This window comes from Saccopteryx leptura, chromosome 11 (genome assembly GCF_036850995.1).
Source record: "Saccopteryx leptura isolate mSacLep1 chromosome 11, mSacLep1_pri_phased_curated, whole genome shotgun sequence".
NCBI lineage: Eukaryota > Metazoa > Chordata > Mammalia > Chiroptera > Emballonuridae > Saccopteryx > Saccopteryx leptura.
In genome coordinates this window covers 50,491,757-50,508,725 of record NC_089513.1, presented here as the reverse complement: position 1 = coordinate 50,508,725, position 16,969 = coordinate 50,491,757, and the positions used below count along the sequence as shown (strand labels likewise).

General features: G+C 41.7%; 1 protein-coding gene across 2 annotated transcripts in view; it reads left to right on the top strand.

Annotated features, from left to right (window-relative positions):
- The window catches only part of MYOM1 (myomesin 1), a 156,677-nt gene that overhangs the window by 95,592 nt on the left and 44,116 nt on the right, over positions 1–16,969 (top strand). For both annotated transcript variants that reach the window (XM_066352429.1, XM_066352431.1), the window contains 3 exons: positions 2,320–2,446; positions 6,994–7,178; positions 14,537–14,651. In XM_066352429.1, the coding sequence (XP_066208526.1) occupies positions 2,320–2,446; positions 6,994–7,178; positions 14,537–14,651 (427 nt within the window). The remainder of the gene's footprint in view (positions 1–2,319; positions 2,447–6,993; positions 7,179–14,536; positions 14,652–16,969) is intronic.

Sequence of the window (16,969 nt, the reverse complement as noted above, 5' to 3'; positions counted from 1 at the left end):
TGCTGCACTCGTTAGTTGCTTCTCATATGTGCTCTGACCGGGGAATGAACCCATTGAACCACCTGGCCAGGATTTCCGTGTTAATTTAAATAGTATATTTTACATCATTTTGTTGTTGCTGAAATAAAGAAATATAACTCATTTTTATATATTGTTTTTATATATCATTGTACCAACTTTTCAGTTTACCTGTGACTCTCCCAGTTTCAAAACAAAATGTCCTATGTTGTTTGTTTTTTTTAAAAATGTCCTATGTTTTGGGGAAACTTTCAGGAAAACTGGAATGGTTGGTTACAGTAATAGGACCCCAAAGCAACCCTGGCACCTAAATAAAGTACTTTTAGATCCAAGTTTTCTACATCATGGTTTTCCCATAATTAAAAAGAATTTTTCTTCTTAAAGGGAATGTGTGTGTGTGTGTGTGTGTGTGTTTAATCAAAAAAGGTGTTTATATCATTGTTACTACAACACTTAGCCTTTATATTCTACTTATATCCTAAATAACTGACAAGACAAGCACCCTGTGGATGAACTTATAACTTCATGATCAAATCTGTAGGCTGGATTATGGATCTATGTTTGTCTTGGCTTAAACTATACAATAGGTATCCTTTGTTAACTCAGCTGTTTCCATCAGTACCTTCATTTATTAAGCTTTTTTAATGTTTAAAACATTGTTTATAATCCATGGATTCTTTTTCTCACACTAATATATTTCATCATTTCTATCTTGCAAATGTGTTCACATTCATTATTTTATTACATATACTCTCACAACAATCCAATTTCTATTGAAGGATCTAGAAAATATTAGGTCACTCAGTGAAGAGCAGAAACATTACAAGAATTGGAAGTTTTTGATTCCTAACCTAGAATTCATTTAATTTTCATCTGTACGTGCACTAGTTTTCTATTGCTGTAGAGCATATTACCATAACTTTGTGGCTTAAAAATAACCCGTGTTTGTTATATCACAGTTTTCACAAGTTAGGAGTTTGGACACAGCTCGTCCGGGTCCTCTGCTCAGGGTCTCACAAGGCTGCAGTCTAGGCGTCAGCTGGGCTGCATTCACCTCTGGAGCCTGAGGTCCGAGCCTTGTGTTTATTCAAACCACTGGGAGAATTGAGGTCCTTGCTGCTGTGGGTCTGAGGCTGCCCTTCTCCAAATGTGAGGGGCCAAGTAGTTCTCCAAATGGCATTTGTTTCTTCAAGGCCAATTGAGACAGTGTTTCTCTTCAGAAAGGTTACAAACCCCATTTTAAGAGTTCCTATCGGATTAAGTCAGTCCTTTGGAAAAACTCACTATTTCTCCCGATTTCTCCTTTATTCTTACACTGCTATCACTCACAGCACAGGCCCACCTAACAACAGCAGGGTCTCCTGCTGTTTAACTCCATTCTGACACAAGCTACCCAGAGGTAGACTCAGATCCTACAGGTTAAGGGTTTGTCCCACAGGACTGTTCCTGTTCCCATCTGAGAGCCAGTGCTAAGTCCAGGTTGTCACTTGAGCTTCTGACCTGATCGACTGGCACAGCCTCCTCCTTGGGTTCCATTAATTTGCTAGAGTGACTCACAGAATGCAGAGAAATATTTTATTTACCAGATTATCCGTTGACTATAATAGGATATGACTTAGGAGAAGCCAGATGGAAGAGATGCTTAGGGCCGGGCATGAGAGGGGCAATGAGTCTTCATGCCCTCTCCAGAGTGCCCTTCTCCCAGCACCCACCTACAAGCTCTCTGAAACCTCTTTTTTGGGGGGGATTTTTATGGAGACCTCATCACATAGGCATGAGAGAAAAGATCACTGGCCAACTCAATCTCTAGCCTCTCTTCCCTCCCTAGTGATCCCAGTGGTGAGGCTGAAAATCCCCACCCTCTAATCACATGATTGTTTTCTCTAGCAACCAGCCCAAATAATAAAACTACCTAGGGGCTAGTGACAAAGACCAAATATATATTTCTTCATATAAATTATGATATCATAGGCCCACCAAGAATAATCTAGCTCCCTTTTGACTAACTCAATTAACTGCTTAGGGACCTTAATTATTTACATCTGAAATATCCTTCCACTTCCGCCATATGATGTAATAACATAACCTCAGGACTGATATTCCAACACCCTTGCCATATTCTTTTGCTAGAAGTAGGTCACACGTTTCACCCCACTTCAAGGAGAGGAGGTTATAAACAGGTCTGACTCAGTGAGGGTCATTCTAGGCTTTGTCTAATACTGGAGGTAAATAAATACAATGTTGCAGTTAGAAAAAACAAACCTGAAACATTCACTCTCTGTGCTGTTGTCCATGTTGCAGATTAGCAACTTGAAGGAAAATACAGTGTATCAGTTCCAAGTGGCAGCAATGAACATCGCTGGGCTGGGAGCACCGTCGAAAGTAAGCGAATGCTTCAAATGTGAAGAGTGGACCATTGCTGTTCCAGGTAAACCGTCAAAACCGCGTCTCAGCACTGAGACCCTTCCAGTGGAACCTACAACTTGGAGCTAAATTTAAGTGCTATATAGACTAGTTCAAAGGGAAATGAGTTCTCTGGATCCCTCATGTTTATGTAGAATATTTTTACAACACTACTAAATAATAGGTGCTAATATAAAACCGAATATGTTTTTATGCTTGTAGTCCAAATAAATCCTAGAGCACCCATAGCTAGCCTCTGCATGGAGTAGGATTGACAGAAACACACAACTTGAGTGCCATATGATCATTTAAAAGAAATTCCAGGCCCTGGCCAGGTAGCTCAGTTGGTTAAAGCATAGTCCCAAAACACCAAGTTTGTGAGTTCGATCCCCAGTCAAGGGGAACATATGGAAGCAAACAATGAATGCTAAACTTAGATCCACAAATGAATGCTTTCTCCCTTCCTCTCTCTCTCTCTAAAATAAAACAAGGAAAAAGGAATTCCCATATTTGCTTGTGCTTCTTAAAGGCCATTAAAAAGAATCCAATACATATAATACAGCAAAATTCTTCAAAAACTTCTTTCTGTACTCTCTAGTTCTCATGCATTCTCCCACTGCCCAGGAGCTTCTCGGTTATCAAGCAAAACCTTTCCAGAATCCTGCGCTGTGGCTTCTCTTCCTCCCTGGGTCCTCAGTTCTTCGTTCTATTGTATAAGTGAACTTAACATGCCTGCCTGGCACCTAGGTCCTGGCTCTTTCCACTTACTCCTCTAGACCTTTCTCTCTCTCACTCCACCTTTCCCCAACTCTGCGTCACAGTGAAGATCCTGGAGCCAGACTGCAAATACTCTCCTCTGGAGATTGCCATAAGGGGTGGTTGGCTGAGCTGGGAAGAAAATGGGGAGAGAGCAAACATATTTATTTATGTTTGTAACTCTCATATAGCTGTAACACCAAACACATTTAAAAATTGAATACAGCCCTAGCTGGTTGGCTCAGTGGTAGAGCGTCGGCCTGGCGTGCAGAAGTCCTGGGTTCGATTCCCGGCCAGGGCACACAGGAGAAGCACCCATCTGCTTCTCCACCCCTCCCCCTCTCCTTCCTCTCTGTCTCTCTCTTCCCCTCCCGCAGCTGAGGCACCATTGGAGCAAAGATGGCCCGAGCGCTGGGGATGGCTCCTTGGCCTCTGCCTCAGGTGCTGAAGTGGCTCTGGTCACAACAGAGAGACGCCCCGGAGGGGCAGAGCATCGCCCCCTGGTGGGCAGAGCATAGCCCCTGGTGGGCGTGCCGGGTGGATCCCGGTCGGGCGCATGCGGGAGTCTGTCTGACGTCTCTCCCTGTTTCCAGCTTCAGAAAAATACAAAAAAAATAAATAAATAAATTGAATACAAATTTACTAAGCCTGGAAAATTGAATCGCAACATGAATGTATGTGATGGATGGTTTTTTTTTTGTTTTTTTTTGCTCTATCTGGTACTAAATTCAGAGACCCAAATACTTTAGTACCACAGGATGACTAAATCTTCCCACCTGGGTTTCATAGTCAACATGTGTAACAACTGTTACGGCACCCACACCAATCACATTAGAACAGCAGGCCACCCTGTGCATGCTGGGTAGACCCAGCCTTGCCCCGAGTGCCACCCACTGCCTCTATTTGAAACCTTAGTGCCCTTGGAGAACCATTATTTTGCCTTTAATTGACAAGTGTCCATCTGCATCACTTCCTTATTAAGTGTGAATAAAACAATTACAAAGTAAACTTAAAAGCAGTTGAAGTGCTTACTTTTTTTAAAAATATCTAACTGCTAGAAAAAAAATTTTTTTTAATTTTTTTTTTTAAAACAGGGACAGAGAGAGAGAGTCAGAGAGAGGGATAGACAGGGACAGACAGACAGGAAAGGAGAGAGATTTGGAAGCATCAATCATCAGTTTTTCATTGCGAGGCCTTAGTTGTTCATTGATTGCCCTCTCATATGTGCCTTGACTGCAGGCCTTCAGCAGACTGAGTAACCCCTTGCTTGAGCCAGCGACCTTGGATCCAGACTGGTGAGCTTTTTGCTCAAACCAGATGAGCCCGCGCTCAAGCTGGCGACCTCGGGGTCTCGAACCTGGGTCCTCTGCATCCCAGTCCGACGCTCTATCCACTGCGCCACCGCCTGGTCAGGCTGATAGTGCTCACTTAAACTTCAGTAAAGTCAAGAGGCAAATACACTGCCTTTCTTTGCACCTCCTTGAATCCAGTTGATATTTCTTAAGTTCTTTCTGTCGCCTACACAGAAGTAGATCTGTTTTTATATTCTTTCAATTCCTGAATAAAGTTAAAACGTGAGTGACTAGAGACTAAGAAATTCTGAGCAGCCCCGTGGAAAGATACAGCTTGCAAAAGAGGTTACAGGATGAGCGCTCCTAATTCAGAGGAGAAATAAATGGGACAGTCTTCTACGCCATGGCCTCTCATTTCTTAGATCCACTCTTGACTTACTGAGCAGTGTTGCGCAAGCCATAACTAAAGAAAACTCTTACAGAAGAGAGCATAAAGAATGTTTTGTCATCCCCTTGTTTTACAGATGAAGAAACTAAATTTGGGTTAAATGATATCCAGAAGGTCACACAGATAGTAAGTGGCAGTTAGGACTGGAAAATAGTCTTATTCCTAGACAAGAGGGTCTAGGAAACAACAGAACAGAGCTACGTCTCCATAAAGTAGGGGAGGTGTTACCTGTTTGTATGCTTCACTGGGTTCTAAGGATGACACAAAAGAATGGTCATAGAAGCCCTTTGCAAACAGAACATGCTACATCCAGTGCATGGTATTGGTGTTATTATTTCAACCTATTTCCACACAAGATGTCATCAGAAGACAAGATTACACATATTTGTGACTCTTAAGTCAAGGTAAAAGGTCCAAAAATATTGACCTATCAATTGCAAAATGCCTAAGCATAGCATGACAGAGTGTGTGCTTATAGTTGATTTTCAGGACACTGTGAATCAGTTTGGGTAAATTTGATTGGTTAGTTAGAAATCAGTTATTATTTTAAAAAGAAAGGAAGAAAATAAATAAATATGTCACCATTATAGCAGCTGGTGGTCGTGCAAAGATAAATTACTTAGTGGTTTGGACTCTCCCAAGAGTGCAAAGAACATATGTGTGGGGAGAACATTCTGGCTTTCTTTCTGAAGAGGTTTGATCAAGTTACTTGGCTTCCCTGATCTTTCTGTTAATTGTCTTCAGAATGAATAACCCTAGCCCAATAGCTCAGTTGGTTAAGAGCATTGTCCTGATACACCAAGGTTGCAGGTTTAATCCCCATTCAGGGCACATAAGAATCAACCAATAAATGCATAAATAAATGGAACAATAGATCTCTCTCTCGATCTCTCTCTCTCTCTCTCTCTCTCACACACACACACACACACACACACACGCACGCACGCACACACACACGCGCGCGCACACACACACACTCTTGGCAATAGAATTTTTTAAAAACTAAGAATGAATGAGATAAATGAGTGCAAACGACCTGGCAGTGTTTGGCATAGATTCAGGGCTCTCAGAATTTATTTGGTGAAAGTTCTTTGTAAACAATAACCATAGTTTCTTTTTTACCCCTATGGAATATATGCTTTACAGGAAAAGTTTCCCTCCAGTTGGGGGGTTATTTTGTAATATATCCTTTTTCCCCTTAATAAGAAATACTACCCATCTATATTTATTAGATGCCATCAAATAGATTTGCTTTCCTCATGCTAATTTGAGATGTGGAAGAACGTTCAGATTATTATCCAAAAATAATCTGAAACTGATCTGCAACCAAATTAAACTGTTCTGATAAAAGGTGAGAAACACAGGCCTGAGAACAGCCTGAGGGCAAGTTTCATCCAGCCTTTGAGGAGCATCTTGAACTGACCTTAACTACCTGCTGCCTATGAAGGGTCTTAATAGTTTGATGTAGAGCCATTGAGGAAACTTGATATGAAGTGACACAAAATACCTATGTCCACATAGGTATTTTTGCTTCTTCAAAGTAGAATTTAAAAAGGGGGAGGCCCTGGCCGGTTGGCTCAGTGGTAGAGCGTCGGCCTGGCGTGCAAGGGGTCCCGGTTTTGATTCCCGGCCAGGGCCCATCTGCTTCTCCACCCCTCCCCCTCTCCTTCCTCTCTGTCTCTCTCTTCCCCTCCCGCAGCGAGGCTCCATTGGAGCAAAGATGGCTGGGGCGCTGGGGATGGCTCCTTGGCCTCTGCCCCAGGCGCTAGAGTGGCTCTGGTCGCAACAGAGCGACGCCCCGGAGGGGCAGAGCATCGCCCCCTGGTGGGCAGAGCGTCGTCCCCTGGTGGGCGTGCCGGGTGGATCCTGGTGGGGCGCATGCGGGAGTCTGTCTGACTGTCCCCGTTTCCAGCTTCGGAAAAATACAAAAAAAAAAAAAGGGGGGGGGGGGAAGAACACCAGCATCAGATTCAGCTGTAACACCTTAAATATGATTCTAGATTTACACATACTGTATTTGAATTTTCTCGCCTCCGTTATGATTTTCACACACTGGTCTCTCTCTCTCTTTCTCAGGACCACCGCACAGTCTCAAGTACAGCGAGGTCAGGAAAACCTCCCTGGTTCTGCAGTGGAAACCTCCAGTCTACTCCGGACGGACTCCGGTCACTGGTTACTTTGTGGATGTGAAGGAGGCCCACGCCAAAGATGACCAGTGGCGAGGACTCAATGAGGCGGCTATTAAAAACTTATACCTGAGGGTAAGGAGATGATCACAGTTTGAGAAACCTGTTTAAAAAGAAAAAAGGCTCTTCTAATGATATTAACTTTAAAGTTAGCAAGGTTAAAAAAGACATCCCTGGGCCCTGGCCGGTTGGCTCAGTGGTAGAGCGTCGGCCTGGCATGCAGAAGTCCCGGGTTCGATTCCCGGCCAGGGCACACAGGAGAGGCGCCCATCTGCTTCTCCACCCCTCCCCCTCCCCTTCCTCTTTGTCTTGTCTCTCTCTTCCCCTCCCGCAGCCGAGGCTCCATTGGAGCAAAGATGGCCCGGGCGCTGGGGATGGCTCCTTGGCCTCTGCCCCAGGCGCTAGAGTGGCTCTGGTCACGAAGGAGCGATGCCCCGGAGGGGCAGAGCATCGCCCCCTGGTGGGCAGAGCGTCGCCCCCTGGTGGGCGTGCCGGGTGGATCCCAGTAGGACGCATGCGGGAGTCTGTCTGACTGTCTCTCCCCATTTCCAGCTTCAGAAAAATACAAAAACAAACAAACAAACAAACAAAAAAACCCATCCCTGCTTTGTTCTTCCATTGGGCTCCTGGTAAGATTTCATTAGGCGGTGGTTGGAGTTTGGGAATGTGTCTGATGCTTAAAACGATTTGGTTGTATTTAACCTAAGCCCCTTAGCCTAGCTTTGGAAAACAACCCCAGGTTCCCATCTCTCTCGTCGCTCCCTTCTTACCTCTACTCACCACCTCACGTTTTTGTTACTCACGGTCTAAGACACTTTTACTTACCACTCCTCAAAGGTGACTTTTTTATTCCTACCTCTAATGTTTTTGAAGGTTGTTTTTGACTTGAAGGTCTATTGTTACAGGCTTCACGCCAATTATCTTTTAACTGCTGATTCTTTTGAGTGTTGCCCTCTCTCACTTAACCTGCTTCCTCACGCTTGTGCTTCTGTGAACTCTCAGAGGCCAGTGGCATGGGTTCACTTTCCCTCATCCTCCCCCTCATCCATGTCACTGCCTTTCAGAGTCCTCTAGTGTTCTAACTGAACCAGTTCCTAACTCTATCTACCAGAGACTGTTCTGCTGACGCCACTGAATCTCCCACTTGTATCAAATGGAAATCTCAAAACAACATTTTCCCTTACTGTCAGCAATATCCAGACACCCGGAATCTACAGAAGAGCCTCAGAAACTGGGGAAGTATAATTCTGGTTCTTGTTCCTTCGAAGGAAGTGTGGCTTCATCACAATCATACAGAAAGCAAAGCACTGCATTCAGTGTGCAGCCTTATCTGTTGGCAGAGTAGGGTGGGCCTTGCAAGATATTCAAAGCATACCTGCTCTAAAAGACCTCTCCCGTCAACCTGCCACTATGGACTAAAGTTCATACCACCTGTCAGCTACTCTCTAGAGTAAAGGCATTTACAGTCCCTATAAAAAAAAATGTAAATATAGTCTCCAGGAGAAATGACCCTTAAACCATTATACTCAATATGCCTTTAACTCAATTCGGCATAGGCCAGGTGGTGCTCTACCTTTTACAAAACCCTGAGGAGATAAGAAAGGTCACATTTCATGGGGACAAGAAAAGGTCAAGGGAGGTCTGGAGTCTAGGATGCTGTTTAATTGTCCAGATGAGTCAGAAGGCCTCTAGATGCAAAGAAACCCCCAAAGCCCATGTAAAATAAAGGGTGGACGCATCCCGGATAGTGGTGGTGACCGTTTGTGGTCAGGATGATTTTTAGTCAGTCTGTGGAGCACGGAGTCCCGAGAGCCCGAGGTTGGACCTGAGGGGGTGGAGCAAACCAGGAGCGAGAGGCCAAGCAAGAAAGACCAAGAGCCCGGAGAAAACGGGCAGGAAAAAAAGAAGAATTAAAACACATCAAAGAATGGTTATTGTCCCTCATTTTTTTTTTTAAAGGCAAATTTGGAAGAGAGAGAGAGACTGAGGTTGAGTGTGCCTCACAAACCAAAGAAATGATCTTAGAGTTTGGCCACAGTGTTTACAGTGAAAATAGAATTACTGATTTTTCTGCTTATAAACTGATACATGCTCAAGATGAAAATTTCAGATGGTAAAAGGCATAAAGAACAAGGAAGATGTCCTACAATCTCTATACTCATTTTGATGTAGACTCACTCCTCCAAATGTTTTATATGCAGAAAAATTTTAAGTCCGAAATGGATTTTTAAAATGTACATGTTAAAAAGTTTAGTCTGGTATACATTATGTGAGGCTGGGAGGGATAGCTCCACAAATGGGAGGACCTGAGCACAGTGCAGCTGGAGCACATGGTTTCTCCTGGGAGCACCCATGTTCACCTCAGCGCCAAGTGCCGAGGGTTCTCTAGAGAGAGGGAAAGATATGTTACTTTCAACCAAAAAAGATTGAACCAAACAGAGCTCTCTGTATTCCTTTTATATAGGCAATCATAGTCTGGAGAAGCTATACGATGAGAAGGGAGTGAATATTGGAAGGGTGGGTGACATGAATGGAGAAGGCAAGGAGATGCAATTCTTTCAAAAATTGTAGGGAAGGGAAAAATAAGAAAGACTGATATGTGTAGATTACATATCGCTTCTGCTTTAAGGCCAGGGGTCATTGTTCCTGTGGCAATGGAAGAGAGGAAGGGTGTTACTGTCACCCCAGTGACTAGACACTATGATGTGGATCCAAATTCCTGGGTCATGATGCAAAAGTCTGACTCACAGCCACATATTACCTGAGTGGCAGGTACAGATGTGGCAGGTGCCTGGCAACTGCTCTGTTTTTCTCTCAACAAGGAAATGTTTCTGTTCCTTTCTATAAATCCATACTTGCCTGACATGATTTCTAAACATAGCATTTAAATACATCGAACTCCTGTGCATTTAGCCTGTCTTTAAAATCAAGTTCATTTACAGATCAGAATTCACTTCAAACTCTATTAGCTACAGTGAAAGCTATCACTACATAAGGACATTTCATTATCATAAATGCAATACAATTAAATAATTAGATTAAAACCCTAATAATTTAATATAGAGCTTATTTAAATGCATGGACATGAACATTTTACTTAGTTAAATAAATGTGTTCTATCTCTGATATAATTCACATTTTTGGATATTGATCTCTATCACAACATTATGGGGGGAAATTGCACCCCCTGTGTATAATAAATTCCTCTTTAAAATAAAATATAGTTTAAATCTCACATATTTTAAAAAGAAAAAGATAATTCTTGGTTAAATTTTAAAGTTTTTATAATAATAATGAGACTTGCTGAACCCCAAAATAGTCACAAAAAACCATGAAGTGAAACTGTCATATAAAACATATAATAAAATTTTAATAACCCTTATACTCTTATAACTTTAGCTCAGTGACATACATGTAATAGTTTCTCAGCAAACATCTTCTTGATTATTAAAAACGTGGGGGTTTAGAATTTGAAACCAAGGTGGGAATAGAGGACACATACCTCAACATATTTAACACCAATATAACATATCCATAGCTAATATCATACTCCATGGGCAAAAGATAAAATGGTTTCCCTTAAAATCAGAAACAACACAGGCATGTGTGCTTTCATCTCTCTCATTCAACACAGTACCGGCAGTACAGTACTAGCCATAGCAATCAGACAAGAAGAAGAAATAAAAGGCATATAAATTGGAAAAAAAGAAGTAAAACTCATTATTTGCAGGTGACATGATCCTGTATATAGAAAACCCCAAAAACTCTACCATAAACTACTGGAACTGATAAATAAATTCAGTAAAGTAGCAAGATACAAAATTAATTTGCAGAAATTGTTGGCATTTTTATATAATAATGAACTATTAGAAAGAGAAACTAAAGAAACAATCCCATTTACAGTTACATTAAACAATAAAATAAAATACCTTGGAATAAATGTAAAAGACCTGTACTTGGAAAAGTATAAGACGCTGAAGAAGGAAACTGAAGAAGATACAAATAAGTGAAAGCAAATACTGTGTCCCTAGATAAGAATAATTAATATCATTAAAATGTCCATACTACCTAAAGTAATTTATAGATTTCATCACAATTCCTATCAAGATACCAATGACATATTTCCCATAACTAGAACAAATATTCCAAAAATTTATATGGAACCACAGAAGACCCTAAATAGCCTCAAAAATCTTGAGAAAAAGGAACAAAGTTGGAGACATCATGCCACCAGAAATCAAACTATTCAAGGCCATAATAATTAAAACAGCATTGTATTGGCACAAGAATAAACATATAGATCCATGGAACAAAATAGAGAGTCCAGGAATAAACCTATACCTTTATGGTCAATTAACACTTGACGAAGGAGGCAAGAACATACAGTGAGGTAATGACAGTTTATTTAATAAACAGTGTTGGGAAAATTGTACATATACATGCAAAAATAAAAATAAAACAAGACCACCTTTTTATATCATGCACAAGAATAAACTCAAAATGGATTAAAGACTTAAATGAAGACTCATACTCATAAAACTTCTAGAAATAAATGCTAAAATCTTGGATATTTCTTAGTAATATTTTTTTCTGATATATTTCTTTGGGCAAGTGAAACAAAAGAAAAATAAATAAATGTGACTACATCAAACTAAAAAGATTTTGCATAGCAAAGTAAATCAACAAAATGAAAAGAACACACTGAATGTAAGAGCATGTTCACCGATGTACACATGATAAAGGCTTAATAACCAAAATTTACAAGGAACTTATAAAACTCAACACCAAAAACAAGCAATCCAATTAAGAAATCTGCAAAGAGCCCTGGCCGGTTGGCTCAGTGGTAGAGCGTCGGCCTGGCGTGCAGAAGTCCCGGGTTCAATTCCCGGCCAGGGCACACAGGAGAAGCGCCCGTCTGCTTCTCCACCCCTCCCCCTTTCCTTCCTCTCTTTCTCTCTCTTCCCCTCTTGCAGCTGAGGCTCCATTGGAGCAAAGATGGCCCAGACGCTGGGGATGGCTCCTTGGCTTCTGCCCTAGGCGCTAGAGTGGCTCTGGTCGCAACAGAGCGACGCCCGGAGGGGCAGAGCATCGCCCCCTGGTGGGCAGAGCGTCGCCCCTGGTGGGCGTGCCGGGTGGATCCCGGTCGGGCGCATGCGGGAGTCTGTCTGACTGTCTCTCCCCGTTTCCAGCTTCAGAAAAATACAAAAAAAAAAAAAAAGAAATCTGCAAAGAACCTGAGTAGACACTTCTCCAGAGAAGACATATGAATGGCCAGTAGACATATGAAAAGATGCTCTTCCCTGGCCAGTTGGCTCAGCGGTAGAGTGTCGGCCTGGTGTGTGAAAGTCTCAGGTTTGATTCCTGGTCAGAGCACACAGGAGAAGCGCCCATCTGCTTCTCGACCCTTTTCTTTATCTCTACTTTATCTCTATCTCTCTACTTTATCTCTATCTCTCTCTTCCGTCCTGTAGTCAAGGCCCCACTGGAACAAAGTTGGCCCATGTGCTCAGGATGGCTCCATGGCCTCTGCCTTAGGTGCTAGAATGGCTCCAGTCACAATGAAGCTGCCGTGAACCAGCACAGCTAGTAATTGTCCTGAGTGAGAACAGTGCAGAATTAAGAAATAAACAAGAGAAAAAAGGATAGGATCAGGAGGCCTCTGTAAGCTGATGGCAAGCCAGAGCAAAAGCCACGACCCTGGTCAGCTTTATTATATAGTGTAGAGCCATATGGAAATGAGGAAGTCTCTGCTACAAAGTCACACATCTGAGGCATAAAAGTGCACCACCTCCCACCATGCAACAGGCAAGGGTCTGGGGAAAAGCTTAGTCTTAAAAAGGTGTGGGGAAGATCTTAGTCTTAAAATGGTGGGGAAGAGCTTAGTCTTAAACTAAGCTCTAGGCCAGGGGTCCCCAAACTACGGCCCGCGGGCCGCATGCGGCCCCCTGAGGCCATTTATCTCGGCCTGCCGCACTTCCAGAAGGGGCACCTCTTTCATTGGTGGTCAGTGAGAGGAGCATAGTTTCCATTGAAATACTAGTCAGTTTGTTGATTTAAATTTACTTATTCTTTATTTTAAATATTGTATTTGTTCCCGTTTTATTTTTTTACTTTAAAATAAGATATGTGCAGTGTGCATAGGGATTTGTTCATAGTTTTTTTTTATAGTCTGGCCCTCCAACGGTCTGAGGGACAGTGAACTGGCCCCCTGTGTAAAAAGTTTGGGGACCCCTGCTCTAGGCTATAAGGACTTTGTCAGCTTACAGCCTGTCTCCCATACAGAGCAATGCCTCAGATGGGCAGAGCATCGCCCCATGGTGGGCTTGCCAGGTGGATCCTGGTCGGGCACATCTGGGAGTCTGTCTCTGCCTCCCCGCTTCTTACTTCAGAAAAATACAAAAGAAAAAAAAAAGGAAGAAAGAAAAGATGCTCACTGTCACTAATCATCAGAGAAATGCAAATTAAAACCATAATGAGATATCACCTCACCTCTGTCAGAATAGCTGCCATCAATAAATCAGCAAACAAGTGTTGGCAAGGGTGTGGAGAAAAGGAAACCCTTGTGCACTGTTGGGGGCAATGCAGATGGGCGCAGCCACTGTAGAAAACAGTATGGAGTGTTCTCAAAACATTAAAAACAGAACTGCCTTATGGCCCAGTGATGCCACTTCTGGGAATGTATTTGAAGAAACGTGAATTCAAAAGAATATCTGCACTCCTACATTCATTGCAACATTGTTTACAATACCCAGGATTTGGAAGCAGCCAGGTGTCCATCAGTAGATGAGTGAATAAAAAAGCAGTGGTCCATTTACACAATGGAATACCACTAAGCTGTAAAAAAGAAAGAAATCTTACGTTTTGCAACAGCATGGATGGACGTGGAGAGGATTATGCTGTATGAAACAAGCCAGTCAGAGAAAGATAAATATCATACAATTTCACTTCTACGTTGAACCTAATGAACAAAATAAACATAAAAACTAGAAACAGACTCAAAAATAGAAAACAGACCGTCAGCTCTCAGAGGAGAGGGATGTTAGAGGGCTGAGTGAAAAAAAGTGAAAGGATTAAGGGAAAAACCTCACAGACACAGATAACTGTGGTTATTATTAGGAGTAAGGGGGGGGGGTATAGAAGAGGGTAAAGGGGACCCATGGTGACAGAGACTTGACTTTGGATGGTGAAAGTGCAATACAATATACTGATAATGTATTATTATAGAATTGTATACTTGAAACCTGTATAATTTTATTAACCAATGTCACCTGAATGTATTCAATATAAATTTTATTTTCAAAAACTGCATATAAATTGACTCGTATTTCAAACCTGTGCTGTTCCAGGATCAACTGGAAATCGTTATGACAGAGAAAGAGCACTTCAGTTTAAATGACACAAAACACCCATTGAATTTATTCCTGCTTTTCCAGGTGCAAGGCCTCAAGGAAGGTGTCAGCTATGTGTTCCGTGTTCGAGCCATAAACCAGGCAGGTGTTGGCAAGCCATCCGACCTTGTTGGGCCTGTTGTGGCAGAAACTCATCCAGGTGGGCTTTTGCTTTTTCATGAAAATTAATCTCATGTGTGTAAGATACCAAAGGAACATTCAACCTGTGTTTTTCCTAGTTTTCAAAATCATCAATATATGGCTATTTGAATAATTGATAAGTATGACCTTAGGCATGACAGTCATTTACCGCATCATAGGAGCCTCACTGCAGGGTGAGCCGGGTGTGAAGTGGTCCAGGGTTATTCTGGCTCGTACCTAAAAATAGGGACGTTCTTGATCAAACTATGGGTCTTGGGCTGACTGTTTCAAGCATGCATTCCTAGGACATTATTTTTATTATACCATGGCCCTAAAGTCCCACAAGAATAATATTTTTCCAATCATAGGAACAGTGAGTAGCAAGCAAAGTCCTTAAACAAAAGTAAGATTTTTAAAGTAAGTTAAACTATGGATCAGCATACTTTTTCTGTGAAGGGTCAGATAATAAATATTTGGGACTCGGTAACCATATGGTTCCTGTTGCAACATTCAACCCTGCCATTGCACAAAATCCACCACAGACAATAAACTGGTGATCATGACTATATGCCAATAAAACTTTCTTGTATACATTGTATGCATTATATAATATAATTATTATATGTATTATGAAATTTGAATTTTAAATAACTTCACACGTCCTGAAATATTAATCTTCTTTTGATATTTTTCATCTGCTTAAAAATGTGAAACCTATTCTTCTTAGCTTGCAAGCCATAGAAAAAGAGGCAATGGGCCAGATTTAGCCTACAGGTCGTAGATTGCTAGCCCCCGGGTTAAACTAACAGTAGCCCTAACTGAATGATCTATAGAGTTGAGACAGCCCTCACTTCCCAGTTCTAAGAGATACCATGATTGGACTAGGGAAGACAGTCTGTCCCTTTGTTATGGGAACAAAGTTTATAGTGTTCACTCTGCAGATAATAACTATTTGTTTTGTCATTTAACCTCTATCACTTTTCAAAGTTGTATATTTCAGTTCATTAAAGTCGCATAAAAGACTGAAAATGGGAGAGGATAAAATAAATATTAACCAGTTATTTTAAGTTTACATTCATTCTAGTTCAAGCACTTTCACGTTCATTTATCCTTATTTTCAGACTGAAATAAAAAGCAGATAAATAGTGTAGGATTTATTTTCTTGATGAGAAAAGAATGTGAATTCAGAAAACTCTGCTCTCACTTTGTTATATGGAAAGTACGTCAAATGTACCCTTTGAGAAAATATGTGTCCCTTTCATCCTATTACTTTAAATACTGCTTTCAGCTATTCTTATAACTACCCACTGGAGCTAAGTGGGACAGAAGCAACTTTTTATACCAAGTTCCCTTTGCAAAATTTCATGAGAAAACAGAAAAATGCTAGGAAAATGTCTGCCAAGTAAAAGGTAACAGAAGAAGACACCAACACACATATTCCTGTAGAAATCAGATCCTTCGTGTGCCCATTGTTAGGAAATACAAGGTGGCAAATGGACGGGTAAAAGGACCTACCTGCAGTGTCCACCCTTGTGAGAAGAACATCTCGATTACTGTAAAAGCAAATTCTTTATCTTGTCGTGGCTAAGTTAAAGCACTGGAATCCAAATCTGATTGAAGAAAGCTTCAATTGATTTATTATTTTCTCATCAATAACCTCACAATAAAAGAAGGAAATCTTACCTTTTGCGATGGCATGGGTGGACCTGGAGACTATTATGCTAAGTGAAATAAACCAGGCAGAGAAAGACAAATATCATATGACCTCACTCATTTGAGGAATCCAATGAACAATGTGAACTGAGGAATGGAATAGAGGCAGAGGCAGGGTCACAGGGAGCAGAGGGACAGCTGTCAGAGGGAAGGGGGATGAGGGGATGGATCAGAGAAGGTGAAGGGATTAGTGAAATTATATATACATAACACAGAGATACAGATAACAGGACAGCAGGTCCCAGAGGGAAAAGGGGGCAGGAGTTGGGAGGAGGGGGACAAAGGAGGTGTAGAAAGGGACATGGTGGAGGGGAGGAGGGAGGGAGGCTGTTGTATTCAGTGGGACGCTTGAATCCATTTAACACAATAAATTAAGATTAATTTTTTAAAAATCAACTGGGGAAAAAAAAGAAATAACTTCAGGATGGCAGGTGGCCACACATGACATAACAGAACCTTCACTATGAAGATGTTACCACCAAAAAAGGATCTCCTGGGTAGCTCCTGGGCAGTAGTTTTGTTTCATTGATTTGGAATAAGGCACCAAAAGTCATTTTTTAAATAGCTGTTCCATTCCCAGAATATAACTACGAACAACCAGCTGCAGACATTAATACGCTACAC